General features: G+C 31.2%; 2 protein-coding genes and 1 pseudogene across 2 annotated transcripts; 1 reads left to right on the top strand and 2 right to left on the bottom strand.

Moving 5' to 3' along the window:
• The first annotated feature begins 1,129 nt into the window (after window positions 1-1,129).
• LOC140892818 (protein NRT1/ PTR FAMILY 6.2-like) lies at window positions 1,130-3,888 on the top strand. Its single transcript, XM_073301820.1, has 5 exons — window positions 1,130-1,335; window positions 1,491-1,708; window positions 1,936-2,483; window positions 2,679-3,019; window positions 3,113-3,888. The coding sequence occupies exons 1-5, from the start codon at window positions 1,239-1,241 to the stop codon at window positions 3,592-3,594; spliced, it is 1,686 nt and encodes a 561-aa protein (XP_073157921.1). The 5' UTR covers window positions 1,130-1,238; the 3' UTR covers window positions 3,595-3,888.
• Window positions 3,889-5,753: 1,865 nt separating this feature from the next.
• LOC140888390 (uncharacterized) lies at window positions 5,754-8,793 on the bottom strand (annotated as a pseudogene).
• Window positions 8,794-12,623: 3,830 nt separating this feature from the next.
• Window positions 12,624-14,142, bottom strand: LOC140891147 (probable sugar phosphate/phosphate translocator At5g25400). The gene has a single exon (XM_073299478.1). The coding sequence runs from the start codon at window positions 14,023-14,025 to the stop codon at window positions 12,970-12,972; it is 1,056 nt and encodes a 351-aa protein (XP_073155579.1). The 5' UTR covers window positions 14,026-14,142; the 3' UTR covers window positions 12,624-12,969.
• Window positions 14,143-14,705: the final 563 nt, after the last annotated feature.

Genomic DNA, 14,705 nt, shown 5'->3' with positions numbered 1-14,705 from the left:
CATAAATTACAAACTTGATTAATTCAACATTCCATCGCTTCTTATTCGATTTTGAAAATGAAATTAATCTACCATATCTTTTTAAATTTTCCACAAAAATAAAAAAAAAATCACCACTTCAAATCTTTCGCCTTTGATTTATCATAGTACTATCTAATTACAAATCTACACTATTTTAAAGATATTTTTTATTTACTCTTAATTTTTTTTAATTAATTTGGTGAATTCTATAATGAAATTGCAGTAATACCAATTTTTTTACAGCACCAATTATTTTAATTTTACGCAAAAATGTTGTTTACAAGTAATTTCAATCTATCCTAAAGTAATATACATGTATTTTTATTTTATTTTTTATTTATTTTTTTAATCTTCAATCTTATCTTTACCAATATTTTAAATTCAACATCCCATCTATATTGTAAAATTTTAAGATAATTCACTACTACAGGTAAAATTAAAAAAAAAATACCATTAATCTTAAAACAACAAAAATATTTAGATAAATATTCAGGTATAGCTATGTTTTGTCGATTAAGGTATTTTCGATTTCTATTTTACAATAAAAAAAAAACATATTAGAAAATATGAAATGCTTGTATTCTAATCGTTTTAAATTCATGATTTTCAAATATAATATAATGTTTTGAAGGATTTATTAATACATTATCAATATATTCAATCAATATATTCATTATTAATTCATGACACTACAAAAAAATTGTCTATTTAGCCACGGATTTTTAAAAACCATGGTTAAATTTAGCCACGGTTTTAAAATTCATGTTTCCAACGTCGGGTAATTCTACTCGTATTTACAATAAAAAAAATAATCATTATTCATGGGTGATTCAAATAGTAAATGTGTCTCACAAAATTTATCCGTGACATCGTAGTAGATTTTGTATATATGTATATATATATATATATGTAATCACATTCAAATACCACCTTTAATTAATATTTTGTGTGTGTATATATATATGTATATATATATATTGTTGGGAGTATATATGGATAATAATTTTGTTGAGATCGAGTATGGATAATATTTATGCTGCGTAGCCTAATATTAATCCAGTACACCACTAACAATGATTTCCGGGGTCCTCGGAAAGTACCTACTATATATTTATTCCGCGAGAGAAGAATGGATCAACAAGAATCCAACTAGTTCAATCAGTATATATATATTGGGATCGGAACGTAAACTCGGAGTAAACAAAACACCAACGAAAATGGTGCAATTAGCTTCTGATGATGCTGTGGATTACAAGGGTCATCCCGCTGACAGGTCCACCACCGGCGGCTGGGTTTCTGCGGCGTCCATTCTCGGTTACTCCTTTGTCTTACGTTATTTCAATCCCGTGATTTTCATGAATTATTATATATATGTTGTTTTTTTGTTTGTTTGTGGATATATTGTTCTTGTGTATGTATTGCATGAAATGGTTTGGTTGAGGGAACTCTGTTCTTGTGTTTTTGTGCAGTGGTGGAGCTCTGCGAAAGGCTGTCGTCGATGGCGATCGGGGTGAACCTTGTGACTTACATCCACGGGACCATGCATCTGCCTAGTGCCACTGCTTCCACCATAGTCACAAATTGGGGTGGCTTTTCTTTTCTTTTGAGCATTTTTGGAGGCATACTTGCGGACACTTTCTTAGGAAGATATTGGACTATTGCAATCTTTGCAAATATTCATGCATTGGTGAGTGGATTTTACTTTCCCATTTGCTTAGGCCAAATGGTCTTTAATGAATTTTTTGTTATAAATCAACATGTTCCCAGTTTGGATCTAGTATATATAGAAGCACTTGTCAAGAAATCTTGATCAGCCTTTTTGATTGAATGATTTAGTGACGTACCAAATCAAATAGGTGCCTTTTAATCAGATTTATGTTTTCTTATTTCTTGTTGCCTCAACGACGTCCACAGGGTTCCGGGCTGTTGGCGTTTTCAACGGTTCTGCCCAGCTTACGCCCGCCTCCATGTAATCCTACTCTGTCAAGCGATTGCATAGAAGCTAATGGTACGCAAATGGCGGTTTTCTACATAGCTGCGTATACCGTCGCCTTGGGACTAGGTGGTATCAAATGTAGTGTTTCTGGCTTCGGGGCGGATCAGTTTGACCAAAAGGATGAGAACGAGAAAGCTCAAATGGTACACTTTTTCAATAGGTTCTACTTTTTCATCAGTTTTGGGACACTCCTTGCGGTTTCGGTGTTTGTTTATATACAAGACAAAGTGGCTCGAGTATGGGGTTATGGAAGTATCACGGTTTTGATGTGGCTCGCCATTGTCACTTTTCTATCAAGAACTCGAAGATATCGTTACAAAAAATGCGTTGGGAGCCCTGTTGTTCAAACTATGCAAGTAGTGGTAGCTGCTATAAGGAAAAGAAACCTGAAATTTCCCTCCAACATACAACAATTGTACCATACTAACTCAGAGGACACGAGAAATTCTCAAAATGCTCGTTTCAGGTATATTACTAATTCACTATAGTACTAAAGTCCATATTGATTTGCTACATCATAGTACTAAGACAATGAGAGATCGGAGACACGATTCACATGAAAAATATATAGTTTTTGGCAATTTTTAAATCTACTTTGTTTTGTTTTCTTGGGATAACATATTAAAACTTGTCACCATGTGTCTGCTTTTTGAACTTGTAGTTTCTTGGATAAGGCGTCCATCATAGATGAAACTGACACCGCAAATGTCGAATCTGGTATTCAGAATTCATGGAGACTCTGCTCCGTCGAAAAGGTGGAGGAAATTAAAATGATGAGCCGGCTGCTACCAATTTGGGCAACGACGATTATGCTTTGGACCGTACACGCACAGATGATCACTTATTCTGTGCTACAAGCAGGCACATTGAGAAGGTCTATCGGTTCATTTCAAATCCCACCAGGCTCATTCAATGTCTTCTTCATTGGAGCCATATTGCTGTCCCTCGGAATTTATGATCGTTTGGTAATCTATGTGTTCAAAAAGCAGTCAGGCAAGAAAGGTATATACATGGTTTTGCATTGCTTTATAATCATAATCAGACATGCCCTTTCTCTTGAAAATGTTTAACTAACTTTTTCTTGAAACTTGTCAGGTTTAACAAATCTCCAAAAAATCGGTTTCGGTCTCTTCTTTTCCGTTTTAGCAATGGGGGTGGCAGCACTAGTCGAGATTCGAAGATTGAAGGTCATAAAATCTACAAACGGCGTTGTTTTAACCCTACCGATGAGTGCGTTCTTCTTGGTGCCACAGTTTGCTCTAGCCGGAGTTGCGGAAGGATTCGTATACACAGGACAGCTCGACTTTTTCTTGTCCGAGTCGCCAAAAGGGATGAAATCAATTAGCACGAGCCTGTTTCTTACGACAATAGCTTTCGGGTTTTTCGTGAGCACTATAATGGTTTCAGTCATAAGGAATGTGACTGAAGATAAGCATAATTGGCTTCCGCCAGATGTTAACAGGGGTAGATTGGATTTTTTTTACGGGTTCATATCATTGCTTTGCGCTATCAATCTTGTGCTCTTTATCTGCTGTGCTAGATGGTTTATAAGGAAGAAAGCGCAGATTTCGAATTGAGTTAATGCGGGACTTGTGTTTCTGTCCATTATTTTTTCTGTTTCAGATGGATCGGTCTCATGAAAAGCTACACAATAGATAAAGATTTGTAAATATATCTCTTCTCAACTAGGGAGAGAAACTTGGATTCATTATACTAGACAAGATTGCGGGTCCTCTTTATAGAAATGATGCTTATGTTTATTGGGTTTGTCTGTACTTTGTTTCTGTAAGAAAATGTTAAATGTACATGGAAGGGCTATATGTTGGGGTTACATACTTTCAATGAAATTATAAAATTATCCCTTCATTTTATTTGAAAAAATTCTTTTCAAAATACAGGATATTTATGTAATGTCAATTATAACGTGCAATCCAATATATAACCCTCCGTATACATATAGCATCACCCGTTTCTTTTTGTATATTGTGTAACGCCTAGTCACAGAGAGGGGACCTAAACATGGATCCAACATGGATTTGTTGGATATTGTTTGAATATATTATTTATATTCATGTGAGAATAATTTAATAAATTATTTGCACTTGTAATTCAGTCTTGAGACCGGATAGTTTTATCTACATCTACTCCTAACAGCTCGAAACTAATTGTACAATACTATAATTTAAAAAATGATTAAATTCATCGGTTGATCTCATAAGTTTATAATCAAATTTGAGATAATGAATTAACAAAAATAAATAATAATTCATTTAAAATTGCTTGATATAAACTAAATTTTATATACACACTTTAATTCGAGGGATATATTTATTTTGGAACATGTTTTTGTATCGAAATATTTATTCAATCTCTATATTGATAATAATTTCATGTTTATAGAACTTATTCGTAAATTTTCAAATTTTGTGTATATTATTTAAACTGAAAATTCTATTATTATATAAGTTCAATGAAGAAAAAAACCGAAGAAGTTGTATTTATGTGTATATAAGACGTAATATACTTTTCAAAACTTAAACCATAGAAATGTACATAAACAAAATTTTAGATTTGGTCTAGCGGTATATTACTTTGAGAATAAAAAGATTAATTTAATTTAAACAATTTTATTATTTTGAATTTCCATTTTAACTAAAACTTGACGATTCACAAATATTAATTTTGATATCCTGCCCACTTCTTGTCCCCACCTAATGTGCCCACCATGAGGTGGCAGTCAACTATTGGATGTGATGAATTGTGCGTACAATAGTTGAGTGTCACCTCATGGTGGACACATTAGGTGGGCACGATGGGTGGGCAGGATAGCAAAACTCTCACAAATATAGTTTCAAATCTATTTATACTACTAAATTTAAAGATCTCGTTGAAGATCTTTTATTTCTCGATGAAGATTGTTTCAAGATTTTTTTTTTTTTACCGGAAGTTTCAAAGAATATTTTATGAGATATGGACAAAGGAAAATCTTCTAAGTTTATATTTTGTACTACAACAATGTTCTTAAATATTTTAGATATTAAAAGATTAACCTAAAACATTGCCAATGTTACCACATCTTTGCACGCAGACTATTTAATGTTTATACTTTATATTGTGCCCGCCATTATTAAAGTTGGGACCTTAAAAAAGTAAATAACTTTGATGTCTTGATGTATTTTTTGACAAACCAAAAATATCTCTTCTCAAATTGCAAAAACATTATATTTTTATTTAATAAAAAATCATAAGAACTTATCTAACATTTTTTTTATTAACATAAATATACCATTTTCAATTATGAATTCCTATTGTATCCCTAATTTTGTTCTTTATATTATGTGTTAATGAAACATCTTCATCATCTTCTTTGTTAATTCACCATTAATTTAAATATTATCTAAATTTCTTACATATTTCAATAGTTAATTAACCACAGCACATGTACACTTTTCTAGTTTTAAATACTATATATCTTACACTAATATATTGTATTTTCAGCTTTATCCATATTTTTTTAATTTTCAAATAATCTGATCGCCATAGTATTATCAAAACAACATTTTAAATTTTTTTAGTTTTAACAGAACTAGTATTTCACCCGTGCGATGCACAAAGCTTATTTCGTATATAATTTTATTAAACATTAAATAATACTATAATTTTGGCAATTCAATTAAAATGTATAAACAAGCTAACTTAACAGTGACTACTACATCTGACGTGGAAAAAAAAACAATTACAAATTATGAAAAACTTCTTTGAATACGACATTTGTCATTGAATTTTTCTGGTTACCATCTGCATCACATATTAAGAGTTTGAGGCCCTTAGGACTTGTAACTCTGGATAAAGCAACGTACAGTTGGCCATGACTGAAAACAGGTTTCTTCAAAAAAAGTCATACATGAGATAATGATTGTCCTTGACTTTTGTTAATTGTCATTGCATACGAAATAATCAACAAAAATTGTCTTCATTGAAACTTGAAAGAAATTCTTAGATCAGAAGGAGTTAATGACATTCTTGGAATAAGAACTATATGACCAGTATTACTTCGAGTAACAATCTGTCCTTCCAAAACATGGTTCCCAAGCCTCGTTATAATCAATTTAGTTCCATTGCATAATCTAATAGAATGGTCTATGTTTTGTAATAACATAACCGGAGTTACAACCTTCAAGTTTAGCTCGTGATTCGGAACTCCAGAACATCTAATTCCATTTAAGAATTCGGGCATATGGACATCATGCAATAGATCAACATTTTTATCCGAATGGCACGCAGAATCAGAGCTTAAATACTATCTTCCCTCTGAATTGTTTAGCGATGTCATGTATTCATTTATGGATTGAACAACATCGAGAGTCGGTGCTAATATAGCTCTTTGCTAGAAGTATGTTGTATCACTTATCGTAGTACCAAACAACGGATATGTACTCTCCACTATTGTTGCAAAAGGATCATTGCAGACTTTCAGCAACATTTCATCCGGAATATCAATGTTCACATAACCATCAATTGGTTCTTTAATTTTTCCATCTCCTATATTTGCAATCCAATCTGAAAATCTCTTAATTTCATCACCTTCATCACAAGCCAAATTCAGTCGCATATTCTTAGTCAATCTCAAAACTTTGCAGTGTCTCCATAGATATGACGAATTAATAGTAGCATGAACAATATCATGTCTACTTCCCTTCGAAATAACAGGCAAAATCTGTCGAAAATCACCACCGAATACAATTGTCTTGCCTCCAAATGGGAGTTGAAAGCATTGTCAAAGTATTTTCGCTCATATCAAAGCATTGTCGCTCATATCATCATTTGACATGAATTTGGTTGTTTTTGACGTTGGGACCACATCTTCATCCGAAAAAATCTACATTTAATTAACTTTATTTTTTGTAAAAAAGATCATTAATTAAATTATAAATTAATTCATATATGAAAAAAATTCTTTAAATACCACCTAGAAGTTTTCTTGTTCAGTATTCTTTGATCTGGAAATAACACTTGATTCCTATATAATAATAAAATTAAAGACATGAGTAAGATCGTTGATGTATTGCGAATAATAATAATGTATAGAAAAATTCATCAGTTCTTAGTTTACTTGATTGTCTAGAATGCTTCCACTACATTTTTTAATAATGTTAGTGTCTGTTGTAAGCTTGATGACAGTATATGGCCCTCTAAATCCATTATTTTGTCCTGCGTAATTTGAATTTTGAACATTACTCTTCGATATGTACCAAATCTTGCATCTCCTTAGGCATTTTTTCATCATTTGAATCCTGTACATTTTGTCAGTTGTATCAATTTATATTATAAAAATATAATTAAAAAGGAGTTTAAAAAATTGCATATGGCTCTCAAACCTCATTTAGTACCAAAGATCTCATATCTATTGTTGTTTTTCCAATAAGCTAAATGCACTCTTTGTCCCATTACCATAGCAAGAATGAAGCATTGTTCGTGTGGTCCATCGCACGAAGTTGTATCTTAAACCTATGAAATAAATTCAGTTTATTATACATCATATTTATCAGTATTGAAAAATTAAACTTATGACAATAGAGTTTTGTAACGAACCTCGTTTTTTCATTCAAATCAAAACGAATACATTTTTCACAATAGAGTCTCTCACCAACGAGGGTAACTTTTTTTTTTTGACAATTTGCACACGACAAATAATATCATTTACCATATATTTCAACACTTGTTATTTTAACATTAAACCAAAAGCTACCAACCTCCAAATCAAAAAATGATGAAAAATAATCATAAGTCAAAAATAACATATAGAAAGATTAACATGATATTTAATCTCATAACTATACCTCATTGTTCTCATAAATTTGTTCAATAGTTTTGAAAATTTCTTTCAAAGCTGTAATTTCTTCTAATAAACTCTGTGCAATTGTTAGAGAGGTTGTTCTTACAGTGCTGGGGTTGTTGCACTCGGGACTCAATCTGTACATGCAAAATTTTATTATCAAATGGTTACAATTGTTTATCAAACAAAAAACAATTTAATGTCATTACCAATAAATCAATCAATAAAATATATAAAAAATACCTTTTTCGAACATCTTTGATTTCATCCAAATCTTTATTCACCAACATCTTGGTGATTTGGTAGGCAGTAGATACACTTATTTCACCTTGAAATATTTTTGACTTACACATTTGAAGAATAATCACAACAGACTCTTCACCATGTTTGTCAAAGTGAGTCATTAAATCATCAACCAAACTTCCTTAAGGTGTACATGCGATTATTTCTGGAGAGTAAATAAAAATGAATTAGCATGAATAACAAGTAAGAAGTTGAAATATTAATATTTACTCTTTGTCTTCAAGGATGATATTTATGAGTTCTGTAACACGTCCGTCTATCTCTTTATTTCGCGGATATTCCCTCGTCACTATCTTACCTATCACATCTGGAAAACAAAAGAAAAAAAAATGATTAGATTTAAATTTTTGTTTGATAATATTACGTTAAAAAGTAATTAAATAATAAATAAATTTGACTAACCAAAAAGTATCTTTTCATCCACCACTTTTTGATTTTTCAGCTCTCCAAATGATTTGAATTCATACATGTTGGACGGAAATGTTTCTTCAAAAATCTCACAGACGCGAGAATTCTTAACAACCAAAAATTTGTATTTATTTTGTATTGTTTTGTAAAACATGTGATTTTGAACAATTATAATATCTTTAAAAGCAAACAAATGTCCCTCTTTAACAATTTGTCTAAACTTGTCCATAACCGTATTTGTGATCGTCCCATGAATGCGTGAACCCTGTAAAATACGACGGGCATACAATTTATATTTATATTTCTAATGTTTCAGCAAGAAAACAAACAATTCTATTGCTAAATTTTACCTCATGATCGTGGAAGACACATTATATACTGAAAATTTCGTTTTTCTTTGACTTGGGTTCATATAGATGAACTAAACGCAGCTTTATAGCACATAAACTCATGGTTGGAGAAACCTCACTAATTGCGCTGAAGATGGGTGTCATTTATCAAAATCTCGGTTGAGCTAAAATATATCGTGAGATGAAAAAAGAAAATCGGTTTGCTTTGATTATTTTCAAAGCAAATGTTTAGCTTTATATTATTCTATATGGATTGATTAGCATTTTTAAAAAATTTAAATAAATTAAATATGAACTTGTATGGATTTTTGTTTGTTAAAAATTTAAATTTTAAATATCTTGTTAAAATGAGTTTTAAGATTTTTTTTAAATGTATTATCTTGGAAGTATTCGAATTACAACGTGAAATGGTACTGAAAATCATGCTGATTGTGTTTTTTTTTCAAGCAAATATTTAACTTTATATTAATCTATGGATTGATTACTGAATTTAAAAAATTTAAATTCAACATGATCTTGAAATGGATTTTGGTTTGTTAAAAATTTAAAATTTAAATATCACGTTAAATGAGTTTTCAGATTTTTTTAAAATGTATTATCTTGGAACTTATTGAATTATAACGTGAAATGGATCTGAAAATCATGCTGATTGTTTTTTTTTAAAGCAAATATTTAGTTTTATATTAATCTATGGATTGATTACTAAATTTAAAAAATTTAAATTCAACATGATCTTGAAATGGATTGTTGATAGAAAGAAAAATTTAATATTTTTATTATCTTGTCAACGGGGGACAAAAATTTAATTTATTATTTTCTCACAATATAATCTTTAAATAAATTTAAAGTAATAGATCAAATTTATTCTTATCCAGCAACAATTTTTCTACTTTAAAAGGCAAAAATATCAGTTATTTATTATCTCATAATAATTTATGTTAATATTTTTTCAATGCAAAATTTATGCAATATTTTTATACTTAGTAACCTGCTTTGGGCGGGAAAAATTTTGTTTTCTTATTTTAGCATACTTTCTTATTTTTATATATAGATAGATTTATAAATTTTTTTACAGAAAAATTATATTTAAAAAAAAATCAATTTGTAACATGCATTGTGTGAATAAAGACGCTAGTCTCTCCCTATATATAAAAAATCTCCCCCTTAGACACCATCTTTTCATTTACCGAAATTACCCTTATGTGATATAAATATTACACTTTTCTTTTTATTTTATTTTATTTTTTGAAATTTTGATATTTCAAATTACCATATTTTTCTCAATTAAATATTATAGATAAGATAAATTGATAAATAAATTTTAAATTTATTTTTATATTATTTTATAAATGAAAAAAATTAATTTAAATATTATCAAAAAAATAATATTTATACATAACATAAAATATTAAATATATTATATGATTTTATATAAATATATTATATGATTTTATACACACGCAATGCGTGTGTGCTATTAAACTAGTATATATAAAAAATATCCCCCTTAGACACCATTTTTCATTTGCCGAAATTGCCCTTATGTGCTATAAATATTACACTTTTATTTTTATTTATTTTTTTTAAATTTCAATATTTCTAATTTCCATATTTTTCTCAACTAAAAATTATAGATAAGATAAATTGATAAATAAATTTTAAATTTATTTTTATATTATTTTATAAATGAAAAAAAATAAATTTAAATATTATCGAAAAAATAATACATAACATTAAATGTTAAATATATTATATAATTTTATACACACGCGACGCGTGTGTGCGATTATACTAGTAGTAAATAATATCTAATCTAATTTAAAATTTTAAAAAGAAACAAATATATTTTATCAATAAAATTATCTAACGTAATATTTAAATGGAAAAATACTTTTATAACATACAAGACTCTTTTGGGCTTTGAGCCAAATCACGCATAGCTCGCGAAAAGGCAATATGGCTGCCAAAATTTCGGATTATTCTATGATATGATATTTATCCTCTTATGATCTGATCAAATATTAGCTCTTGGATCATTACACATCTCAATTTCCATACGAGGAACCCAAAATTTCAAATCCTGAGCCACATCCTATCCCAATATGACCTGTATTCTACAAAAATTTGATCTGGATTCCATGAAAGCACCTTACAAAGTTACTCATTATCGGTTTAGTTTATGCTACACCCGATTCATATATTCTGACTACATTCGTAATACAGCTATAACTGGTATTTCCATCCAACCGTATATACTATCCGATAATAACACATACCAAAACTGCTGTGAATCATGCATTGGAATCTTACAAAAGGTCGGGTTAGTTTTGGATTCGACATTCGTGATCTAACACGAAAATGAGACCTTTTGAATAGTCTAGCAGATCTATTTGAACCTCATGATCCTGAAAAAATTCAATGCATCTCAAAAAACAGTCCAACGGACATCGATCCGCAAATGCACAGACATTCTGCAGGTAACTAAGTTAACAGGCAGGAGAAAGATAAAGACATTGCAAATGCTGAATGCCAGCCATTTGAAGGATGAAGTTCACACCACAATCAAAATATGCCGTACAATGATCACAGACTGGTTTTATTGAAATTCGACAAGCAAGCAAGAAAGATCAAGAACTCTCTCGCTATCAATCACATAAGCATAACCATTACCAAATCAGAGCAACTCTAAAAATCAAGAATTTTTTGAGATAGTTGAAAAGTACAAATTTCAACCGTAAAGCTTGCATCATATTCAAAATCAAGCCACAGAAAGTAAAGGTACCAAATCCAAGACGCGACTACAATTGCTCACTCCATTTCAGCAAAACATTGTCATCCCTGAAAGCCTGGCCAGGTTAGATATCGAATCCTAAAATCAAGATCAAACTGGATTTAAAAGGACACGGGTGCAAAATTCAGATTTTAATACAACTTCACGTAAATATAAAGCAATAAACGTGCAATGAAAGGCGGAAGAAGGAAGATGATAGGAGTATATTTCAACTTTATGAAGGGCATTACACAAGCAAAAGCAATAAATAAAGAGACAACGCGGATACTTCTTCATATGGTAATAAGACATGAAAAGCCAGCCATGGATTCATCTCCACCCGGAAATAGGGTTTCAGAAGCTTCTGATAATAAGTGCTTCAAATAAACACCAAAAGAAGTTAATGATCAACAATTCTAGTATTGTAACAAGCTTAACTTATTAGGCCAAGAAATTTATAACTATTAGGGTAGCGATTATGCAGTCTTTAAACTCATCAACATATCAAATGATTCAAACTTTGAGGACCAGTACATTGATAAGATCTAAAATGGATAAGGAAATATTATATAGTCATCATAATACATGCATATTGTTTGCATGAATATAATATATGCGCGTGTGTGTAAATCAGAGTTAAAAAAAAAATCAATATTAATGGACACCGTTCATGAAAAAATTCATATATGATGAAACGCGATACTGCTATTATTGACTAATCGACAATCACGTGACCCTACAAAGCAAGAAGATACTGCTAATATTTACTAATCGACAATCTCATGACGCTCACTGTATTAAATGGCATTGTTTTCGAATCAATCTGAAGCTAAAGCTATATACGCCAGCGTAATCCAAAACACGTAAAATGGAACACACTTGTGAAACTGGAGGATTAGAAACCATTCATTGCATGACAGGAATTAAGAAAACATTAGATGATAACAAAAACCATGCTTGTATGAATATAGATCAATGAGATTATACTAAAATGAGTTTCATAATAACAAGGAAAAATGAGCATTAACTCAAGTCGTTCCTGGACTCGAAACATAGTCTGGCAACATGAGCAACCTCGCATCCTCGGTAACACGAAACGACAAAAACTATTAAGTTTAACAGAAAATAAATACGACAAACACATAAAATAAATTCCTAAAACTACATAACCCAAGTAGAACCACCTTAGCAAGCCAGTCATCCACTCATCCTCAAAAAGAGTATCCAGCATTCGATTTTGTCCCCATTCGCAGCAAAACTTCTTATAGGTGATCATACCAGCCAATCAATCCTCAGGCACGTCCCTCTTCGAATCACTGCTATTCTCACCTCCCCTTTCCTCAAGTAACCTTCCAGCCTCCTCATCAGTCTGTTGCACCTTCTTCTGCGCTTCCTTCGCCTTCATGGCCTGCAATTTCGAGTGGTTGTAATACGCAACCCCCAAGAAAGCCAATCCATAACCAAACAGATTTATGGGAGTCACGGTATCCTTAATCACCGACCAAGAGAAAGCAATCAAGAGCCAATCCTTCACCACACCGGCCACATTCATGGTCAAAGCAGATGTCTTTCCAACAAGTAAGAACACAGCAAGATTCAGGGCAAAAGCACAGAACGAATTGGACGCAAAAATCGCATAATCAAAACGGAAGCTCGAATTCTCCTTCAATGCCGGGAACTCAACAAGAACCCATGGAACAAACAAGAAGGCCAAGCAACACGGCGCCACATAATAAAGAGAAGTAATGGGATTAAGAGTGATCCCTTTAGAAGTAAGCAAGATCTGAATCATAACAAGCCTAGTGGCCTCAAAAGCAACAGCACCCAATTGAAGCATAACCCCCCAAGAATCAAACTTGGCCTCGCCAAAAGCAGCAATCGCCACCCCAACCGAGATCGAAACCATATTCGCCATCGTCTCCGACTTAAACCCCTCCTTTTTAAACAAAACACTAATCGAATACACAGCCACAGGCATCAGCGCCTTAAGCATTTGAATAAACGACACAGACAGATAAATATAAGCAGAATTCGAAAGCCAGAGTGAAAGAGAGTACAAAAGTCCAATCGGGACCACAGATCTGAGGTAAAGATCCCAAGACATGGTGACTGGCTCCACCGCCTTGAAAACCCGGACCAGCAAATACGCGAGAGAGGAACAGAAGGACATGTGAATCATGGTTAGCGAGATGGGGTAAGGCCAATTGTACATCTTTCGATCCAGAATGTACTTGTTGTAGACGATGACAGTGAAAGACAGGAAGATCCATATCGCCACATATGTATACGAAAGCACGATCTTCCTCACCACGCCTTCGCTCAAAGCTCCGCCTTTCCCCATTCTTGATTCTCTTCTGCAACTCTTCTTTGTCTCTGTCTCTCTGTCAGTAGTGAAGAATTTTAGTTATGGAAGAAATATACATATATAATGGCTTTTGAGTCCGAGAAGGAGACTTCTTAGGGAAGCGTAATTTGATTAACTACTAATCAAAGATTATAAATTTTAAGTTTTTTTTTCTCGAGAAAATATTTAGATTCCCTTTAGTTAATATAGAATATTCCATAATATTTTACTGTTTTATTTCATCAAGCCCTCTATTTATAAATACACAAAAACTCATAGTTTCACTATTAATTTTGTGACATGCATCTCATATTTGACATTGCTATAAAAATATATTATTTGTTATATTAAAAATATTATCTTTTGTTATAGGGTAGAATAGCAATCTGTAAGATTTTTTCATAAGAGACTTATGATATTTAAAATTTACAATTAAATAATATTTATATTCTTTATATACTTGATCAAATATAATATATTAATTAATTTACATGGTATAAAACATTAAATACTAAATATTACTAAATTACAAATATTATTAAATATATAATATTTAAGGTAGGATCTCGCCTCCCTGATTGAATATATAATATGATGATTGAGACTATATAAATAGATATAATTAAATAATTCTTTGATGAAAACAAACTAAACAAGTATTAGTGGAAATGTAGCTA

Source organism: Henckelia pumila, chromosome 3 (genome assembly GCF_033568475.1).
Source record: "Henckelia pumila isolate YLH828 chromosome 3, ASM3356847v2, whole genome shotgun sequence".
NCBI lineage: Eukaryota > Viridiplantae > Streptophyta > Magnoliopsida > Lamiales > Gesneriaceae > Henckelia > Henckelia pumila.
Note: the sequence above shows the minus strand (reverse complement) of the source record. Positions and strands in the feature narration are given on the sequence as shown.

Bases quoted from the DNA above. Each gene is read 5' to 3' on its own strand.
- LOC140891147 (XM_073299478.1), bottom strand. From the start codon at position 14,025: ATGGGGAAAGGCGGAGCTTTGAGCGAAGGCGTGGTGAGGAAGATCGTG.
- LOC140892818 (XM_073301820.1), top strand. From the start codon at position 1,239: ATGGTGCAATTAGCTTCTGATGATGCTGTGGATTACAAGGGTCATCCC. The intron at 1,336-1,490 runs GTTACTCCTTTG...GTTTTTGTGCAG, and splicing joins TTCTGCGGCGTCCATTCTCG to TGGTGGAGCTCTGCGAAAGG. The intron at 3,020-3,112 runs GTATATACATGG...GAAACTTGTCAG, and splicing joins AAAGCAGTCAGGCAAGAAAG to GTTTAACAAATCTCCAAAAA.